Source organism: Athene cunicularia (assembly GCF_003259725.1).
Source record: "Athene cunicularia isolate RWA chromosome 3 unlocalized genomic scaffold, athCun1 chr3_part1, whole genome shotgun sequence".
Lineage (NCBI taxonomy): Eukaryota > Metazoa > Chordata > Aves > Strigiformes > Strigidae > Athene > Athene cunicularia.
Window position 1 is genome coordinate 113159864 of NW_020799097.1, and position 18778 is coordinate 113178641.

Sequence of the window (18778 nt, forward strand, 5' to 3'; positions counted from 1 at the left end):
GTAAAAATTGCCTGTACTTCTATATTTTTCTTTTGCTTTGAGGTAGGTGCTTACCTGGCCCCAGTCACTAACATTGGTATGTTCCTGTTCATATCTTTGTAATATAAAATCTGGCAAGAAATTCTTAACAGATTTGACAAATGGGAAAATCAAGGCACAGAGAAGTTGAATAATTTTCCCAGAACACTGCTATAAGCAATTTGTGTGTCTGTCCAGACCTTGACTGCAGAACTTACTGCCCTCTTGGAGGATCCACCACCCTTGTGAGAGCGTCACCGAGTTCTTTGGTGACAGTGCAGTGACCCAGCTGATCTCTGGTGGTGTGCATGCTTTGTCTGGGACTCTTTCACATGCTTTTCCATAAGAGCAAACAATTGAAATGGTATAGATTTGCTAGATTTGCAGTCTAAGGGGCCAGATTTGTCAGGTTAACATCAGCTGTTGTCTGCCTTGGTTTTCATGTTTCTGGAATGTTTAGTGTTTTTTTTGGTTTTGGGGATTTTTTTTAGCATAGGTGAAGTGAGGTGACATTATCAGTGCTTCTGTGTGTTTCAGTAGCACAAAAACTTCAGTATGTTAATTGTTACGACAGTAGATTTCAAGGAGACAGATTTCTTGTTTCTCCTGGAGTGGAGCTCAAATTTATGGGCAAATCCTAAGTCACTGGGAGAAGAGAGTGCTTAAACCTGCTCAATGTTGTCTGTAGATCTCTACAGTGTCTCTCTCGGTACTGGGTGTGTCAGAGGCTGCCTAGAAAGGCCATACAGCATTGGTGATGGAAAAGGAAGCATTTAGACTAAGCACATTCCCCTATTTAGCACATTGCACAGTGTCTATAAGATGTAGCTTGTGAACCAAGCAATGGAAGACAAAATGCTGAAAATGTTGATGCTTGAATTTCTTGACACTCATGTTTGAATTGTTGAATATAACAAGCAATAAACAACTGTGTGTGTATAAGTTGGGGAACATAAAACATTTGGAAGAGTAAATTGAGGTGTAATGATTTTGTTTTCAGGCATCTTCCTGAAGAGATGAAATTTCCAGCCTACATATATTTTTTAAAGGCTGTTCTGTCTGGGAGATATGGCAATTATTTGATAGTCTTTGGAGAATGGGCTAGCAAACTGGATGTCCTCCTCAAAGGCTCAAGAGGACAGTGTTTAACACAATTTATCTTACTCTTACAGGACAAGAGCAATGTGGTGTCTGCTACTATAATGCAGTATCTCCTTTAGAGTGTTGTATTGTAGACTGAAACCACTTGTCATCCTGAAACACGTTACAGCTCTGGGATGCTCTGTTTATCATGGGTAGTTTGTCCAATCAGTAACTTGTATTACAGCTATGTTGCAAACAGTAAGAATTTTAGGTGATTGCCAAATCGCCTAACCCACCCCATTGATGTAGCAGGAGCAACTATCTTGTCTGGGAGATTGACAAAGCAGACTGGGCAGAGGTGGTTAAATGGTCACAGGAAGCTTTGTCAGTCATCCCCCACCTCTTAATTTTAGCCTGCTTCCTGGGTTTTTTGATGATTGCTTGTGTCTTCGTACCTTGCTCACTTCGATGTTCATTTTTAGTTACAGCTGTAGCCAGTTCATCCTTTCACACACAAAAAAATAAGGTCTTCCCAGCACAGTGGACCAGTTTGTAAAACTCTCCAGTGACTTGGTAAAGCAATTTTAAAAGAAAATAAAGGTAAAAATTAAAAGGCTTAATGTTCTGCGTGTTTTCTTTTTCTTTTTTGTATTTCAGTGAGGGTCCCATATTTCATTGACTTGAAAAGACCACAGGATCAAGGTTTGAACCACACCTGTAATTATTACCTGCAGCCAGAGGAGGATGTAACCATTGGAGTCTGGTAAGGAAGCCTGTTCTGCATAGTATGTGCTGTGCATCTTTATCCTTCTTCCTGTTCTCAGTGTTGCCTATCCAGTATTTTTGCTGTGCACGTGACAACCATTGCCGCCTGCTCTGATTAGGGATGCTTGTGCTTTCCTTTACTAAGTGACCGAGTTCGTGTTGAAAAGTATGCAAATCTCTGGAGCTTGTCTGGACTCATATCAGTAATGCCTGAAACACAGTTGGACAACCTGTGCATTCAGAGAAACTTCAGAATTTGGAAAGGTTACAGGTCTGCATTGCTACAAAGATCATGCCTCCATATCAGATGAGACCCAAGGAGTTAGAAGTTTTGTCATTCAATTGCTGTTCATATTTTGTTTTGCAAAATAAATGTGGGGGAAGATAGGAAAACAGGATCAAAGTGTTCAGAGTAGGAGGAAGAATATTTTGTGTGTAAAACATATGTAAGGTTTGGAGAGTGGGTGAGAACAGAACACACAGTTTGCTCTTAATGAAACAAGTGATAGTGTCAGATCTCACTTATCATTCCTTCCTCACAAAGGTTTTCTGGTCCCAGGCAAGGGCAATTCATTTTAGCTCTTTGTTACCCAGGATCAGCTCAAATGACTGGTTTTCTGCCTAAAAAGGTCTGTTTCAGTACTTCCCATATTATTACACCAGCTCAAACCAGCTTCTGCATCTGTTTTTCATGATAACTTTCTGTTGTGTCTCAACACCAGAAGTTTCAAAGCCACAGAAAAGTTCCTGATATCTTTGAAGAAAAAGAAGTGCCTGCAGTTTGAATATATATATATTCAAGCGTAGCAAACACCTGAAAAAAGGGCTAGACACCATGCCAGGTGTGGAGGAAAAGTGTCTGTTCTTTAATACAGCGAGTGATTTTAGATCTGTAAGCTGTAGGATTTCGAGTTTTCAGTTATGCGTGTAAAACTTGTATGTGTCCCCTAATGCAGTAGAGATTTTCTCTTTACTTGAGGGTGTATGACCTTTTGAATGTGACAGTGGTATCCTGCTACATAAAGATGGTTCCTTGCCTTCAAATGAATTTTGGTGAAAGACATGTTTAGAAGCTGGAAGTTTAGTCTTTCCAGGGCTGGTAAATAACGGTTTGTATCTTCATTTGGACAACTAAAATTCTAACTAAGAAGCTATTGAAAAAGTTTAGATTGCAGTCTTGAGACTTTTATTTTGTTTACCTTACAAGTGTACTGTGTATCTTTACTAAAGCAGAACTTCCAGCTTGTGGTGGCTATTCAGTCTATGTCATTTGTGTTGATACTTATGAGATAGGTTTTCACAAAGTTTGTTAGCCTTGCTTTAATGCCAGTTTAAGGTCCTGTGTTTGGTATGCTTCTGAAACAAAGTTCTTAGAAGGCTTTGTTCATAAGCTTGCAAAAGTCTTGAGACAGAACAGTTGGAAGAGTTGAGTCCTACAGTTATTGGGGCTTTTTTCCTCCTCAAGGACTCAGTCTGCTCTCTGTGTGTGTGCAAGTAGACTTTTTACATTGTTTCCCCGTGTTAGTTTGTCCTCTGAGTTTTACATCTGGGAGGAAGGTGTGGTAGATGGAGTTTGTTTTTCTTCCAAGAAGGACATGTGAGTACTTAAGTTACTTTTGACAGCTGTAAGCTAGCCTCCTTCTCAACAATTTGAGATTGTTGTGGGCATGTACTTGCTTTCAGTGCTTGTCTTCTAGAGTAATTATCCGATTAAATGCCTGTGTTCTCTTTGGTCTATCATTCAACTCTTTCCATTCCAAAAGTGTTGAATTTTTTCTAATCGCTGCCCAGCTATATTTATATTAGCTGTGAGTTAAAAAATCCTGGCTCTTCCAGATTGTAGCTTTTCCAGCTAAAATGTTATACCTTCAAGAAACTGGTGTCTGAAAATAAAATACATGATCTTCTCATCAGACTCTGAGCCCTTCTTTTTCCTCAGATTGGCTGTGGATTCAGATATGCCTCTTACTCTCTGAACACTCTTCTGACTATTCTGAACATCTGCTGACCTAGCTGTGAATCTTGTTTATGGTGTATAAGTATGTTAATTGAAGTAATTAAGTGCCATAAAAAATGAGGAATTGAGGTTTTTTTTCTCCAGAACAGTGGGAAGTTCAGTAATGGTGTTTTGGATTTGCCTGTGAAGTTTGATGCCTTGCACAGCCCTGAGTTTTGAAGGCAACAGTGATGGAGGTGAAAATACAGAAATAACCTAGGCACTGTATTTTAAATTTGCCCATTTGTCAGCTAACCATGACAGTTTTATGAAGAGTTCATGTGAGGTGTATAATCCTGAGTTAATGAATTGATCAAAAAACCTCAAAATTCAAGTGGCAGACACTGACTAGCAAAGGACAATGCATTTTTTTCCTTCTGTATATAGGCACACAGTCCCTGCAGCCCTATGGAAGAATGCCCGAGGGAAAGACCAGTTGTGGTTTGAAGATGCTTTGGGTTCCAGCCATCCTGTAATCCTTTACTTGCACGGCAATGCAGGAACAAGGTGAGGCACAAAACAGAGATGGCTTTGTTTCATGCTTGGCTTGCCACAGCTTCAGTACATTCATAAGAAGGACAGGGACAAACATTTTAGTAGGGCTTGTAGCGGTAGGACAAGGGATAATGGTTTTTAAGTAAAAGAGGGTACATTTAGACTAGATATAAGGAAGAAATTTTTTGCAATGAGGGTAATGAAACACTGGAACAGATTACCTAGAGAGGTGGTAGATGCCCCATCCGTGGAAACATTCAAGGTCAGGTTGGACAGGACTCTGACCAACCTGATCTCTTTGAAGGTGTCCCTGATCATTGCAGGGTTGTTGGACTGGATGACCTTTAAAGATCCTTTCCAACCCAAACTATTCTATGATTAAAACCAAAATAAAATTTAAAAGCAGTTTGGTACTTCTCTTTCCTTTTAAAAGGAAAGCATGTTTTAAGAAGTTGTATCTCTCAATTTATTGAATGTAGGAATAGATTATTGCAGTTACCAGAGATATCTGGTATTGTAGTTTACCTTGTATCCTCTGCTAGAAACCAGGAGGCTGTGACACTAGATCATGTAGGGAGAAGTACTTCTTTTCAGTATAGTGGTCTGATTCAAGACATGGGGTAGTATTAGTGCTTCTGTATATGTGATTTCCATGCATTAAGTAAACTTTCCAGTTCCTTTGAGCTTATTTTAGTAGTTAACGCATTCTGAGGAAGGAAAACCAGAGAGAAAGAGGAAGGTAATGTGCTGGTTTTGTTTCATTATTGCATATATACAGGACATTTGTCAGAAACAGGAGCATTTCTAAAATTCACATGTATCAGCTAATGTAGTAGGTTGGTTCTCTATACTTTGTTACTGAATGCTAAAAATGACTAGCACAGTGTGAAACTTCCTGGAGGTTTCTCAGAATCATGTTTTTACTGTCACATCTCTGCCTGATACAGTGCTTTAGTTCATTTATTAGAATATAGTCTTTTTCCTATCTAATATGCATCTTACAAAGAGTAATGCCAGTGGATGTTCTTTTGAAACCAATGTCTGCTTGTAGATACTCTACAAGAGCAGGAACATTGCAAAAATACAAGTTCCATGATGTAAAGCAAAAAAACTGTTCTAAGTGTGCTGGTAGTGAAGGTTCACTAGTCTTTACATTTCAGGAGCACTGCCCTTTTACACCTAAATTCTTGTCTTAGCAGTGTTCTTCTTTGGTAGAAGGGCATGGTGTGGGAAATGCATACTGTGAGCCAGGAAATGCATGAGCAGCTGGGTTTTTGGAAACTGATCCCATCATCTTGTGCTGATGTATTACAAGGTTTAATCAAATTGTTGCGTTATTTTTCAAATACTGCTTTGCTTGTTTTCTTGCCTGTATTGGGTGTAGCAAATGATACTAATGGAAGCTATTCTGCAGCTTAATGGTGGCAATTTGGGACCAGTATCTCTATATGCGTATTGATTAGATTTACTTCTTGGGTCCCCCAAGTGCTTCGGAGATAAAGTACTGAGCTATGGATCAATTAGATATTTCACATTTCACTTTACTCTGTGTATTGGAGAAGCTGGAGGTGTATTGGCATTGCCATTTCAGCTTTAATGTGTATTGCTTTATGTTTCTACACTGCATGTTCAGACTCTTGTTAAAGGGTTGTTTTATTGATGCAGGCTGCATTAACCATAAGTAAAAAGCACTGCCTTTGCTTTCTGGTTCCCTCGAGCAGTCTGAAGCTGAGGCAAAGATGTTGTATTTACTTGATCCTCTCTTAGAAAAAATTCCTCTGTTGTGCTTTGAGGAAGGCATGAAAAGGCACCAATGTCTGCATGTCAAGGGTGACTTTTCAAGGAAGTGTATCATCATCATCTTCAGATTTGTATGATTCAGAATGACTTACAAGCAACTCCTTGCATTTTGCCCTGAGTGGTTTTGTCTGCATTAAGTATTTTGTAGCACGGTTGGAGCCGGCAGATTTTGGCTCACAAGCGCGTATGTTCTTAGAGGGAGGTCTGGTAAATGGCATTTTGCTTTAGAGGCTGCACTGACCAAACCGGTCATGGTGTGAATGTTTAGATTTTTCATGAGTGCAGGAGTAAATCTCCCCTTACATCAATACTAGACTAAAGTTTGATGTGGATTAGCCATGTCATGTTCTGGATATATTTTAAAGCATGTAATGGCATTTACTCTCCATTTTTATTGTCTAGATTTCAATTTATGAAAAAAAAAAAAAAGGCAGATTCTTCCCCCGGACTTATTTACAGTGTTCAACTCTGGTTTTCTATGATCAGTCTTTAGCACATGGCCTTTCTGTCCCTGTGCTTGGAGCCAGCTGAGAAAATCCAAGGGCCAGCTGCTTGGGTTAACCTGGTGGGTTCAGATCAGAGCCTCACCCCTTGTTAGAGCAGGAGTTACTGGCTGGGGCAGCACTGGTGGCAGGAGCACAGAGTCTGTAAAGCCAATAGGGAGGGACAGGCTGTTTTGGATGTATTACAGGCTTTGGAAAACGCAGACAGGAGGGTGGTTTGAAAAGTTTGCCTTTACCTGCTGTGAGAAGAGATGTATAGGGAGAAGTTAGCTTCAAAACTATGTCCTGCATAGGTCAGCAAAGCCTTGCTGTCTCCTAGAAGCCTGTGACAAAGCAGTTATGGTGTTTGTTTGGCATGTTTGTGTTAAACTGGAAGCCTGAGGCAATTGGGAAAGTCTGTTTCTGGAAGCTTAAATGTTCACATGTGGTGTGTTTTGTTGTTTTGTTTATGTTTTGGTGTTTTATTTCTCCTCCTCTTCTCTTCATGAATCACTTTTGCCAGAGGAGGGGATCACCGCGTGGAGCTTTACAAGGTAAGTGGCTGCATGTGTTGTCCAAGCAGTTGAATTAACACATCAGATGTGCACAGACTTGAGAAGACTGCTCATTACAGCCCACTGCCAACAGGCAGATAGCTTAATCTCCTCTGAATATGAAGCATGTATGGAAAAAGGGTTCTGTAAGCCTTGAGCACACTTCCCCATATTAAAAATTATTTGAAAGGTCTTTTATTTGTTGTTGTTAACTGTCAGCTCCAAGTGAGCTAACCTTTTATTTTTTTTCCCAGGAATACTGTTACAACACAGTTTATGGGGAAAAATTGAGAAGAGTTTTATTTAATCACAGCTGTAATTTGATTGATTATGCTAGTATACTATTTGAGGTACCATTTAAGTGTATTCTTTCATATGTTACCAGTCTCTATATACTTACTGACTGTCACAGAATAGAAAGAATATTTTCAGTTGGAAGGGACCTGCAGTGATCATCTAGCCCAACTGCCTGACTACTTCAGTGCTGACCAAAAGTTAAAACACAGTGTCCAAATGCCTCTTAAACACTGACAGTCTTGGAACATTGACCACCTCTCTAGGAAGCCTGTTCCAGTGTTCAACCACCTTCTTAGTAAAGAAATGCTGCCTAATGTCCAGTCTAAACCTCCCCTGGCACAGCTTTTAACCGTTCCTGTGTGTCCTGTCACTGGATCCCAGGGAGAAGAGATCAGCACCTCACTCTCCACTTTCCCTCCTCAGAAAGCTGCAGAGAGCAATTGAGGTTGCTCCTTAACCTCCCTTTCTCCAAACTAGACAAACCTAAAGTCTTTAGCTGCTCCACATAGGACATCCCTTCCAGCCTTTTCACCCAGCTTTGTCACCCTGTGTGTGAGCTGGCACAGGCAGGGCACAGGCAGGGTACAGGAGCAACAACAAAACCACAGATGAAATGCAGAGTGAACTTTGTTACCAACTGGGGGATCCCTGAAGCAGCACCCAGGCAGAGGCACACAGGCGGGAGTGCAGGCACCATGGAGCTTGGTCCATGCTAGAGGATCACTGAACCTGCTGGTTTTGCCTGTATTTCAGGGGTTTGCACGGGCATAATTTATCACTGTGCTGTGATCTTTGCCACAGCAGGGTAGGAATCTCAAGTGTGTTCTGTACACAGATGTTCTACTTGTCCAACACACAAGGTGAAACAACAGTTAGTACGATACATGTGTGTTTTGACACCCCAGCTGCATGTCACTTGAACATGTTTACGATCCTTCTTTGCTGATCTTTCATTACTTCCCCACACCCTTTTCTGGATGCATTCGAGTATCCTCTTGCCCTTCTCAAATTGTGGGGCCCAGAACTGCACACAGTACTCAAGGTGAAGCTGCATCAACACTAAATACAGTGGGACAATCCCCTCTTTTGATCGGCTGCTTATGCTGTGTTCGATGCACCCCAGGATGCAGTTTGCCCTCTTGGATGCCAGGGCACAACTGCTGACTCATATTGAACCTGCTGCCAACCAGCACCCCCAGATCCCTTTCTGCAGGGCTGCTCTCCAGCCACTCTTCCCAATTTATACTTATTCCCAGTGTTACTCTGTCCTAGGTGTGGATTCCAGCATTTTTACTTGTTAAGTTTCATCCCATTAATCATTGCCCAATGCTCCAATCTATCTAGCAACTCTGCTGTCCTTTTTTGTTATGTTGAAAATTTTAAACTCAACCATTTCATGATCACTGTGGCCAAGACAGCCACCTATCTACCATCATTTCTACCATCATTTCTCCCACAAGTCCTTCTCTATTCAGAAACAGCAGGTCTAGGGCAGCATCTTCCTTAGTTGGCTCACTGAGTACTTGTGACAAGAAGTTATCTTCTCCTAATTGTCTATAGAATAACTCATCAGTGCTTACATCCTGGCTGGGCTATCAGTAGTAGACAACCACTACAACATCTCTTTTCCATTCTCCTAATCCTCACCAGAGGCTCTCAACCACATCATCTCTAACTGTAAGGGTTGTGCAATCAAACCCCTCCCTTACATGCAGTATGACACCTCCACCTCACCTGCTCTGCCTTTTCCTCCTGAACATCCTGTAGCCTTCCATCCCAGCACTCCAGGTGTGGGACTTGTTCTACCGAATCTCACTAATACCAATGATATAGTTCTGGGAAACTAACCAGTGCTTCCAGTTCATCCTGTTTGTTTCTCATACTGTGGTGATGTACAAGCATTTCAGATAAGCCTCTCAGCCTTCCGTGCTCCCGGGAGCAGTGTAAATGTTCCTACTAGTATTGCCACCCTCAGGCGATGCCATGCCAGCTCTTGGCATAAGCCTGCAATCCTGTTGATATCCCCTTCTCACATCAATTCTAGTTTAAAGCTCTGTCAAATCAGTCCCACCAGTTTACACCCAAAGATGCGTTTTCCCCATCTGGACAGGTAGATCCTCTCGGGCCCCAGCATACCTTGTGTCTTGAAGGCTCTTCCATAGTTTAAAAGCCCAAAATTTTGGCAGAGGCACCAGTCCTGGAGCCAGGTGTTGATATCCTGGGTTTGCCTGTTTCTTCTGAAGTCTCCCCTGTTACAGCGTGGACTGAGGAAAACACTACCTGTGCTCCTGAAACCTCTTTTGATTGACCTCAGACTTTGTGTTGCAACATCAATAGTGAAAGACCAGGAATGGATAGTAGTCTGAAGTTGTACTAAGGTTGTCTTCATTCTTGTGGTGACATCCCTAATTTGGGCCCCAGGGACGCAGCAAACTTCTCCAAAAAGAGGGTCTGGTCTGCAAATGGGTGCTTCCGTTCTGCACAGGAGGGAATTGTCAACGACCATAACTTGCCATTGTTTCTTCTTGGCACTGGTCTTAATGCAGGTTTTGTTGTGAGGATGCCGTACATCACCAACTGCTGGGAAATTACATGTGGATTGAGGCCAGCTCAGATTCCTCACACCCTTCAAACTTTTGAAGGTGATGTTCGATCTTTTAAATGCCAGAATGTTGGGCCGAGTCACTATAAACCTCCCTGTTGGTGACAAAGCTAGTGTTTGCCTATTCACAGACCAATTTGTTGCGATGAAACATTCTCAAGGTTGCCAGTTCAGGAGTTACTTCATCGCTTGTCACGCAGGCAGGTTCAGCCTGGGTTTCCGCCTTTTCCATGGCATAGTGCGTTTGTGTGAGTGCTGCCATCTTAAGTGCTGGAGATTTTGTACAAAACCCAATTAATTTCCCAGACGTAGCAGTATGGTGTGTTTATATGAGAACAAGCTACTTCAGCTGTTTTGGGTCTTTTGCCTAATGACTTTTGCAGTCATTTATTTTATTAAACTCTCTCAGCTCAAGTTCCCACACACCATTTCTTGGTCTCCTATTGTCTGTTTCTAAAAGAGCCGTAATTATTTTTGCTGGCTCATTTCAGAGGGGTCTGAGTTTGTGTTTTTTCTATGCATTTAGCTATCATTCCTTTCTCTTTATAGTTTGTGTCAGAGTGTTGGCACTCATAAAGCTTTATTGCATTGCAGCTCCTTATGCAAGATCCCCTGCTGCAAAGTCAGATCACTTAGAAAATGCTTTGGCAACCCCAAGGAGGCAGGTGGTTTTCCTTTAAGAAAAAAGGATGAACTGAGTTGCAAAAAGTTGGCTGAGGATACTTTTGTGTACTGTGATCTATCTGGTCATTTTTTCTAGGAACCAACCTATGCTGCATTGCATTTTGTGCTGGCCAAGACGGGCAGAGGAATTGTTTTGTATTTTGGCTGAGCAAGAGTAACAGTGCTTCAGAATACTTAAAGTCTTTATGTGCCTCTCTGCAGACACGGTTTACCAAAACCCAAGGTTTCTGTTCCTGGGTCTGATATTCTTTTGCTTCTGAGAACATAGACCAGTTGCTTGTCTTGTCTTTTTCAGTGGGTTAATGACATGCGAACACACCTATGGGCTTACCAGAACCACACCAGATGCTCCACGTTCATGCTTATTCTAGCAGAATGAAGCAGGCTGGATTGCTGCCCTTTTTGCTGGTGCTGCTAGTAGGCTGGAAGGAGCAGGGAGAACCCGCTAGAAGACACTCAAAGGGGAAATAACTTTAAGAGGTGTCTGTTCTTTCTTTCTGAGCAACTGATTCATGTGAGCAGTTTTTTTCAGCTGCAGCACTGAAAATTGTGACTGTCACTGCTGCACAGTCTGTGAGCAGCAGGTGTCCAAAATTGTTCTTGACTGAATCACTGTGTTTTGAAGACAGTAATCAGAAGTAGGAGGAGCAGCAGCAGAGCAGTAACAAGATACAAACTCGCTTTGAGGGACATGGTTTCTCGTAGTCTGGACAGGTGTCCAGATACCACAGTTATCAGTGTATTCAGAGTCACTGTGTTATTCATGTTGTTTAAGTTATTCATGCTTAAATAATGCAACTCAAAACCTTTTAAAATTCACAAGAATCCTGTTCTCTTAGCGACCTTGGCTGTCAGTGATAGACTACCACAAGCTCCTTCTGCAATTCATACTTGTACATTGAGGCTTTGGCAGTGAAGCGTTTAGTTGTTACTGCACTGATGTGCTGGGATAGTGGTGGAGAGCTGATGCAGAGGTTTTTTTTCCCACTGCATGAGGTTACCCAGCTTTATAGCAGCACATGAAACAATACAGTATTGTTATAGGGGCATAAGTAATTACTATAAACAAAACATGTCATTGTTACGCATCCTGTTAAGGGTCAAAGGAAATGCCTATTATCTGCAAGGCCAACTGAAATCTTACTGACTTCATCTGAGACTTTCTAAACTAATTCTAAGGCGTAAAACAAGAAGGAAAAATACTCTTAAAAAAAAAACAACCCAAAAACCAAACAAACTAAGAAGACACTGTTAGTGTAGGGCATAGGATTGGGATGCTCCCAGCGTTGATGGCTTCAGGCAGGGATGTTACAGCTCATCATCACTGTCTGTTCATCACCAGGAGGAGCTGGATGTTGGAGGTTCTTCCTTTTTTGTATCCACTGTGATAGGCTGTAGTTTGGCCTTTTTTGCATGTCTGCTTTCCTCTTGGAAAGTGGGTGTTTAGGTGCTGCAGCTGCCCAGTGCCAGGGTAGGTAGGAAGGTGCATGGGTAGCAGAGCCATGCTCTAAAGCAGGGGGTGCTATTAGTGTGGGGCCCTGCATCATGAAGGCTGAGGTGGGCACCTTACAGCTCTGGCAGCTGCAATGGTGGTAGTGACAATTTCTGCTGCTTTAACTGCTTGTTCCCATTCCTCAGCCTCACTTCTTTTCCTTGGAAGAGAAAGGCACCTCTAAAGTGCATGAGCCAGGCAGTGCCCATGGTTGGCGTTTGGCAGGTCCTTGGAGGAATGAGCCCCTGCTCGTGGTTCACCTTTGAGTTGAGTGGGTGCAGGACTGGGAGACTCCATCAGCTTCTTCCTTTGGTAAAGCATGAGATGATCTTCATCATCTTTACCCCAGGTCTTTGTCCTTGCTCTCTGCTAGGGAGAGGAGAACTGAGCACACTGGCTTATGCTGGGCTGGGCTGTGAGGAGGCAGGTCTTAGTGGTCAGGGGTCCTGAGCATGGCCTGCCTAAGTTTAGGTGAGCATGGACATTGCTGCTACCTGTGCCGGGGGAATGTCTTGAGGGCATCCTTATTGCTGTGAGAGGGCTGTTACATTTTGCAGCTGATCAGGACAAAAGCCAGACAGACTAATGCTGCAGCATCCCCTGTTCTCTACCAGGTGAATTTATTTTGTGTAGCTTCACAGGTCCTGGCTCCTAGTGGCGAGAGGAGAATCTGGCTGGGCTTGCATCATGCCATTCCTGTCCCTCTTCAGGACACTTCACGATCTTTCCAGGCATAGCAGCTATCTTGGGTGCTTCCCTTGCTGGTTTTGGCTGTGCTGAGTGGCAGGATTTGAGGATAGGGCTGTGCTGGGGGGGTTCAGACTCAGATTGGGGTTGAGGGAAGCTGGAGGCCACTCTGTGGTGGTCTTTGACAGGTAGGAGGTGCAGGTGGTGGCTGGTACAGGTCAGACCAATGATCTGAGAAGGTAAATGCAGGGGGAGAACCAGGTGCTGAAGGGCTGCTTGAAGGAAAACAAACAGGGAGAAGGTGGATATTCAGGTGGCAGAAGGCAGAGCTGCCATGGGAACAGTGACCTGGGGTGAACAGCGATGGTCTCCTGTTGCAAGGGCTGAGCTCCCAGAGTGAGGTGTGTACCCAGCTCCAATAGCACAGGTGCAAAGCATAAATGAGCATAAACATAAAAGAAACCTAGGATGGAGATCAGAAAGAAAAAATATTTGAATTGAAAACATTATCAGATAATTATTTATCAGTAATTAAGCAGATAGAAGTTGAAGGACTAGTTGAATAACGAAGTTTCTAGTGGAATTGGGGTACAGTTGGCTTTGAAAATGAAACATTAGTTCTGTGTGCATGATTGCAATGGATGTGTTAAAGTTAAGAAATAGAGAATGGTAAAAATCTGTTTTTAAATGTAACAGCTGCTAATTAAAATAAAAGTGCATCCATTTGTTATTGAGGAGGGATGCTGCCAATACAGCCATCAGGTTAAATCATTTTTAATGGCCTGGAAAAGGCTAGATAGTATGTGATGTTTTAGCAGTAAAATCACATTGTAAAGCTGAAAATCAGACTTGGCGAGAAGGAACTTTGTGTTCTGCATGTCCCATCAGGGGGGTCCAACAACCAAGGCTGGTCTGACAGCAGAGACCTGGGGGATGGGAACACAGAAGGCATTGAGGAGCGCAGGTACATGCATGCAAGGAACAGGGCACAGGCTGACCCCAGAGACCCCCGGGCTGTGTACAGACTACAGAGGTGCAGACCTGGGAGCTGGGCAAAATTGGATTTAGAGGTAACAAAGAGAATGTACCCAGTGTATGCTGAACACGCCCCATAAAGTAATTTGGGATCACAGACCAGTGAAGAGAAAGAAACATCCAGTGCATGTCTGAAATGTATGAAAATTAGCCCCAAATGGTCCTAGAGGGAAGTGGGAGAAACTGTCACCATCACAGTCCTCCCAGCAAAGGAGTTATCAGCTTACCTGAACACCCCTCTTTTCTATGTTGTCCTCTTCCTCTCTTTTTTTTCTGTAATAATGAGATTGGAACTAGTAACAGTAATTGTTTAGGCTGTTAAGATTTCAATTACACTAGAAATAAAGTGTTGGTTTCACACAGGAGATGATTTCCTTTTGTCCATTAGAAGGTTTAGAGTATACTGTAATACTAAGATTGCTTTTTTAAAATCACGTATCATGACAGCAGCAACATTTCAATTTTTTTGTGACTTTTTGTTCATTTTTTATCTACCACAGTGCTGTTATGTTCACGTTATGTTACCAGCAATGGTAGCTTGGAATGCTATCATTGTTTTTACCAAGGCACTTTTTCCAAGCAAGTTGATCTAACATTGGGTATTATTACTTGCTTTTAACAGACTTTGTTATGATTACCATTGGTTGTAATATAGATCTTTGTGATAGAGCAATTTTAGTTGCATTTATTTAAGTTTTCTGAAACAGGCTCCTATATATTATGCTAACATTTATGCCAGTTTGAATAATATAAGTGAAGCAGTTGTACTGTTTCACAGGAAAACTGGAAAGTGTTTGTAGGGTAAATGGTCATAGGATATTTGCAGACCTTAAAGGCAAAGCTGGTAAAGGGAGAATCAACATCTAAGCCTGATACAAAGTCGAGGAAACAAATGGTGTAAAACCAGCAGGCTGAGATGATTAGTGTTTGAAAAGCTCTATGCCAGCTACAAAGAAAAGCTATAAGTTGTTGCGTTATTGTGTCAGGCTGATAATGTTATAAATTCGATCCCTGCACCTTGGCCTGAGGCAAGAGAACGGCTGCTGTGCAAGTATCTGTGATGGGTTTCTGCATGTTTCTCTGCCCTCCAGGTTCTCAGCTCCCTTGGGTACCACGTGGTCACGTTTGATTATCGAGGTATGTGGGCTTCTTTTATTATGAAACACTTTTAGACATCTCTTTCTGTAGAAGCAACAAAGAAGTTACTTTCTTCTGGATCTCAGGGGAACTGTTTTTTCATAAATGCTTGCTGCCAGCTAATTAGATGTGGTTATTGCTTCTTTTTAGTTCATGGGTATCCAAAGAACTTTCAGAAATTTCTTTCTGGTGCCTTCTTGTGTAGCACTGCTTCCTATCTGTTCTCATGCACAGGGCTTGTTGGTTTGGGAGCTAAGGAGCAGAGGGGTGACCCAGGCAAATATGCTGTCACAGCATCCAGTTAAGACATCCTCCAGGTGCACATCTGGAAACTAGTAAGCTTGCCTAGATGTAGTCTTTTGGATATGTTCTAATTGACTTTCCTGAGGTCATACAGGGAAATGAACTTGCACTTCTTTTAAAAAGCTGATAGGTAAGATAAGACATAGAGTAAATGATTTGCTAACAATTGGTAAGGTCCTTGCCAGAAGCCATGACCATTTTGCAACTTGTGCCACCAGCAGGCAAGCATCTGCTGCTCGTTTTTTCCCTTAGTATTTAAGGCATGACTGCAGTGTAATGCCACTGGAGAGACAGGAAAGAAATTAATCTGTTGCATTTTTATCAAGAAGACATCTGGGAGAGATTTATTTGCACGAGCTTGCCCTGTTTTTCAGTCCTGCTGGCAGCTGCTTCTCTGACTGCTTATTAGGTGTCAGAAGGGATGTGGGATGCTTGCCGCTTAGCATAAGATGTGTAGACGCGTTGTAATAGTGATAGAGCCAAAACAATCAGGAGGGTGGAAAATTGCTTGAGGGCACTGATTGAACAACATGGACAAGCTGATGTTGCTTTGTGAAATGCTTATTTTTTGACCCTAAGCATCCAGTTCTTACACTGTTAGAGACTCCACTTACAAGTTGGTGACATGCATGCAAAAGCAGCTATGGTTTGGGAGCTGGGCTGTTGCAGATAGGTGCAAGAACACAGCATGGCAGTGTTTGAGATCTAGGTCTTGGTTTTGTTGGCTAAATTCACAAAACCTCCTTGGCAGCCAGCAATTACCTTGTTTAAATGACTTCTGATGAATCAGGGCTTTTAGCCCCAAATTGTAGAGGTGCATGGTGAAATAAACTGTCCATGTCTCAGGTCCCTCTGCAGTTGCAGATGGGCTACATGGGAAGAGCTGACTGGCTTTGCTGACCAGTTTGTGCGATTGTCAGAAGGACTACTTGTGTTTCAGGCTGGGGCGATTCAATAGGCAGCCCATCAGAGCGGGGAATGACCTACGATGCCCTTCATGTCTTCGACTGGATAAAAGCAAGAAGTGGAGAAAACCCCGTCTATATATGGGGACACTCCTTGGGCACAGGGTAAGCATCTAATCTCAGTAGGATTTAGCAGCTTCTGAAGAACATTAAACACTGACCTTGGCTAAAGGTGCTATTAGCTATAATCCCCAGGCTGGCTTGGAGTCTGTGTCATAATTGCTGCAGAATAGCTTCCCCCTTGCACTCTGTGGAGTGAGAAAGGCTACAGGGAATGACTACGCAGGAACTGATTTTAAATCTTCATTGGCCAGAGGGTTACACTGGAAAAAAACCACTTACAGTAATATAATGCTGATTGACCAAGGGGAGAGAGAGTGGGACCGCAGTCTTCTCTTCCTGTAGTGAACCCGCGTCTATATGTCCTTCAGAGTAGAACATTAGGCTTCTCTGGTAACTCTGAAAGAGTATCTCAGACCAGCTGCACGTGCATGTGACTTGCCCTCACAAAACGTTTTCTTCCTGTCCTGGCAAACATGCCGTGTGTAATCAGTACTCATGCAGATGCCTGCATGACTACACTGCTGGCCATCTGTGACATTTACATGGTCATACCTGATGTAGGGAAGTTCAAAGTGTCAAGTGCTTTTGCTTGAATGATTTTAACTTTATTTTCCTGCTTCCTCCCTTTCCATTGCTATCTGGAAGTGGGTTGTGTTCAGCAGGCAGTGTGTGCCCTTAACCCGTTGATTTGCGGAGGAGCAGAGGGCAAACGCAAGTTACTTTTGAGCTGTGTGCAGATTGAGCTGTTTTGTACCACAACACCTTGTCTTACTGTCTATCAAATGCGTTTCTGGGACAGGGAAGTATTTCAGGATAGTGCCTCTTCACTACTGTGATACTAACCATCCTGCTTTGTTTGAGAGAAGGCAAAGGCTTTTCCTTTGGCTTTTCCTCTAAATTTTTGCCATGTTTGGGATCACATTCTGGGTCAGAGCATGTTTGTGACATTTCTCACTCCACTGTAATCTGAGTGGCCTGTGTCTGTGGTCCCCAGCTGAGTTCCCTGGTGACTGTAGCTAGCCTGGAGTTTGAGGTTTTTGAAATATGCTGTGCTTGTGAAGGGTTCAACAACTTTGGAAATATCCCTATCTCATTAAGGACGTGCATGGGGGGGACCTTGTGCTTTCTGACCCAGACATGGAAACTCACTGCAGTGTCACTCTGGGACCCTGCATTCCAGCTGCCTGGAACACAGCACCCCTCTACCCATACCCCTGCATTCCCCTCTTTCTTGCTCAGCCCTTGTCTAGGGGTAAGAGACTGTGTCATACAGCTGCAGATATACTGGGAGCCTGAGAGCCACCTTAAAGGAGGTCCTTCCAAGCAGCTACATGGTGTGCTTGCTGTTCACTTACCTAAATGCAAGCACCTGGTGCCATTTGAGACAGTTGGAAGACCTGTGGGAACCCAAGTCAGCTGGCTGCCCAGACCTCAGACAGTGTGAGGGGTTGATGTTGTCGCAGTGGAGTGGTACCTCTGCCACCTACTACCACTAGAGCCTGGTGCTTTGCAAAGGGCCTATGCCAGATTAAGCGCTCGTTGTTCTTCTTTCCAGGGTCGCAACAAATCTAGTGAGGCGCCTTTGTGAGAGAGGTAAGTCTGGCAGGTGGATGCTCTTCCCACCCAGCCTGGGTCCTGCTAGTGTCCCAGATTTCCACATATGTTTGCTGTTGTGACAAGACTGTCCTTGGTGCACCGTGATGGCAGCTGCTCTTACAAGGCAGACCCTGACCTAGCTGGCTATCTGCACCCCTGCATTTCAGCACATTGCCTTCGGCTTTTCAGAAACACCACCAGATGCCCTGATACTGGAGTCTCCGTTCACCAACATACGGGAGGAGGCACGCAGTCACCCATTTTCTGTGGCAAGTACACAGTGCTGTTCTCACTAGTGGTGTGTAATTGTATGCTTAGAAATTAACCTTCAGACATGATATAACTGAGCTAAGTGTGTGACTTGTGGGGCAGCAGTGATATTTATGTGTCAGGGGTAAAGAGCTGCACCTAGGGCAGCTCCTGGGAGCGCTAGTCCTAAAAGGAGTTCCCAGAGCCATATGTCGAGCCTGCTTAATGAAAACAGAAACTTGCTTCAGAAGGGGCAATAAATGTAGAGAGGGGAAGATACACTCTGTTCTCAGCAGTGGACAGCCTGTTCTTGTGTTGTAGCTTCTCTGTTGCAAGAGACTACTTTGTGGGCTGTGAGCAAAGCAATGGCAAAGTTGGGCTTTTCTTGATCACTACCCTGTCCATGTGGCTCCTTTGCACTTGTGTGGTTTCCCTGGTGAGTTCACTCTGATGCAGCCATCTCTTCCATCCAGCA

General features: G+C 43.1%; 1 protein-coding gene across 2 annotated transcripts in view; it reads left to right on the forward strand.

Moving 5' to 3' along the window:
* The window catches only part of ABHD12 (abhydrolase domain containing 12), a 43127-nt gene that overhangs the window by 19039 nt on the left and 5310 nt on the right, over positions 1 to 18778 (forward strand). For both annotated transcript variants that reach the window (XM_026846317.1, XM_026846316.1), the window contains exons 3-9: positions 1759 to 1864; positions 4250 to 4369; positions 7163 to 7193; positions 15082 to 15127; positions 16371 to 16500; positions 18014 to 18051; positions 18244 to 18323. In XM_026846317.1, coding sequence (XP_026702118.1) covers positions 1759 to 1864; positions 4250 to 4369; positions 7163 to 7193; positions 15082 to 15127; positions 16371 to 16500; positions 18014 to 18051; positions 18244 to 18323 — 551 coding nt within the window. The remainder of the gene's footprint in view (positions 1 to 1758; positions 1865 to 4249; positions 4370 to 7162; positions 7194 to 15081; positions 15128 to 16370; positions 16501 to 18013; positions 18052 to 18243; positions 18324 to 18778) is intronic.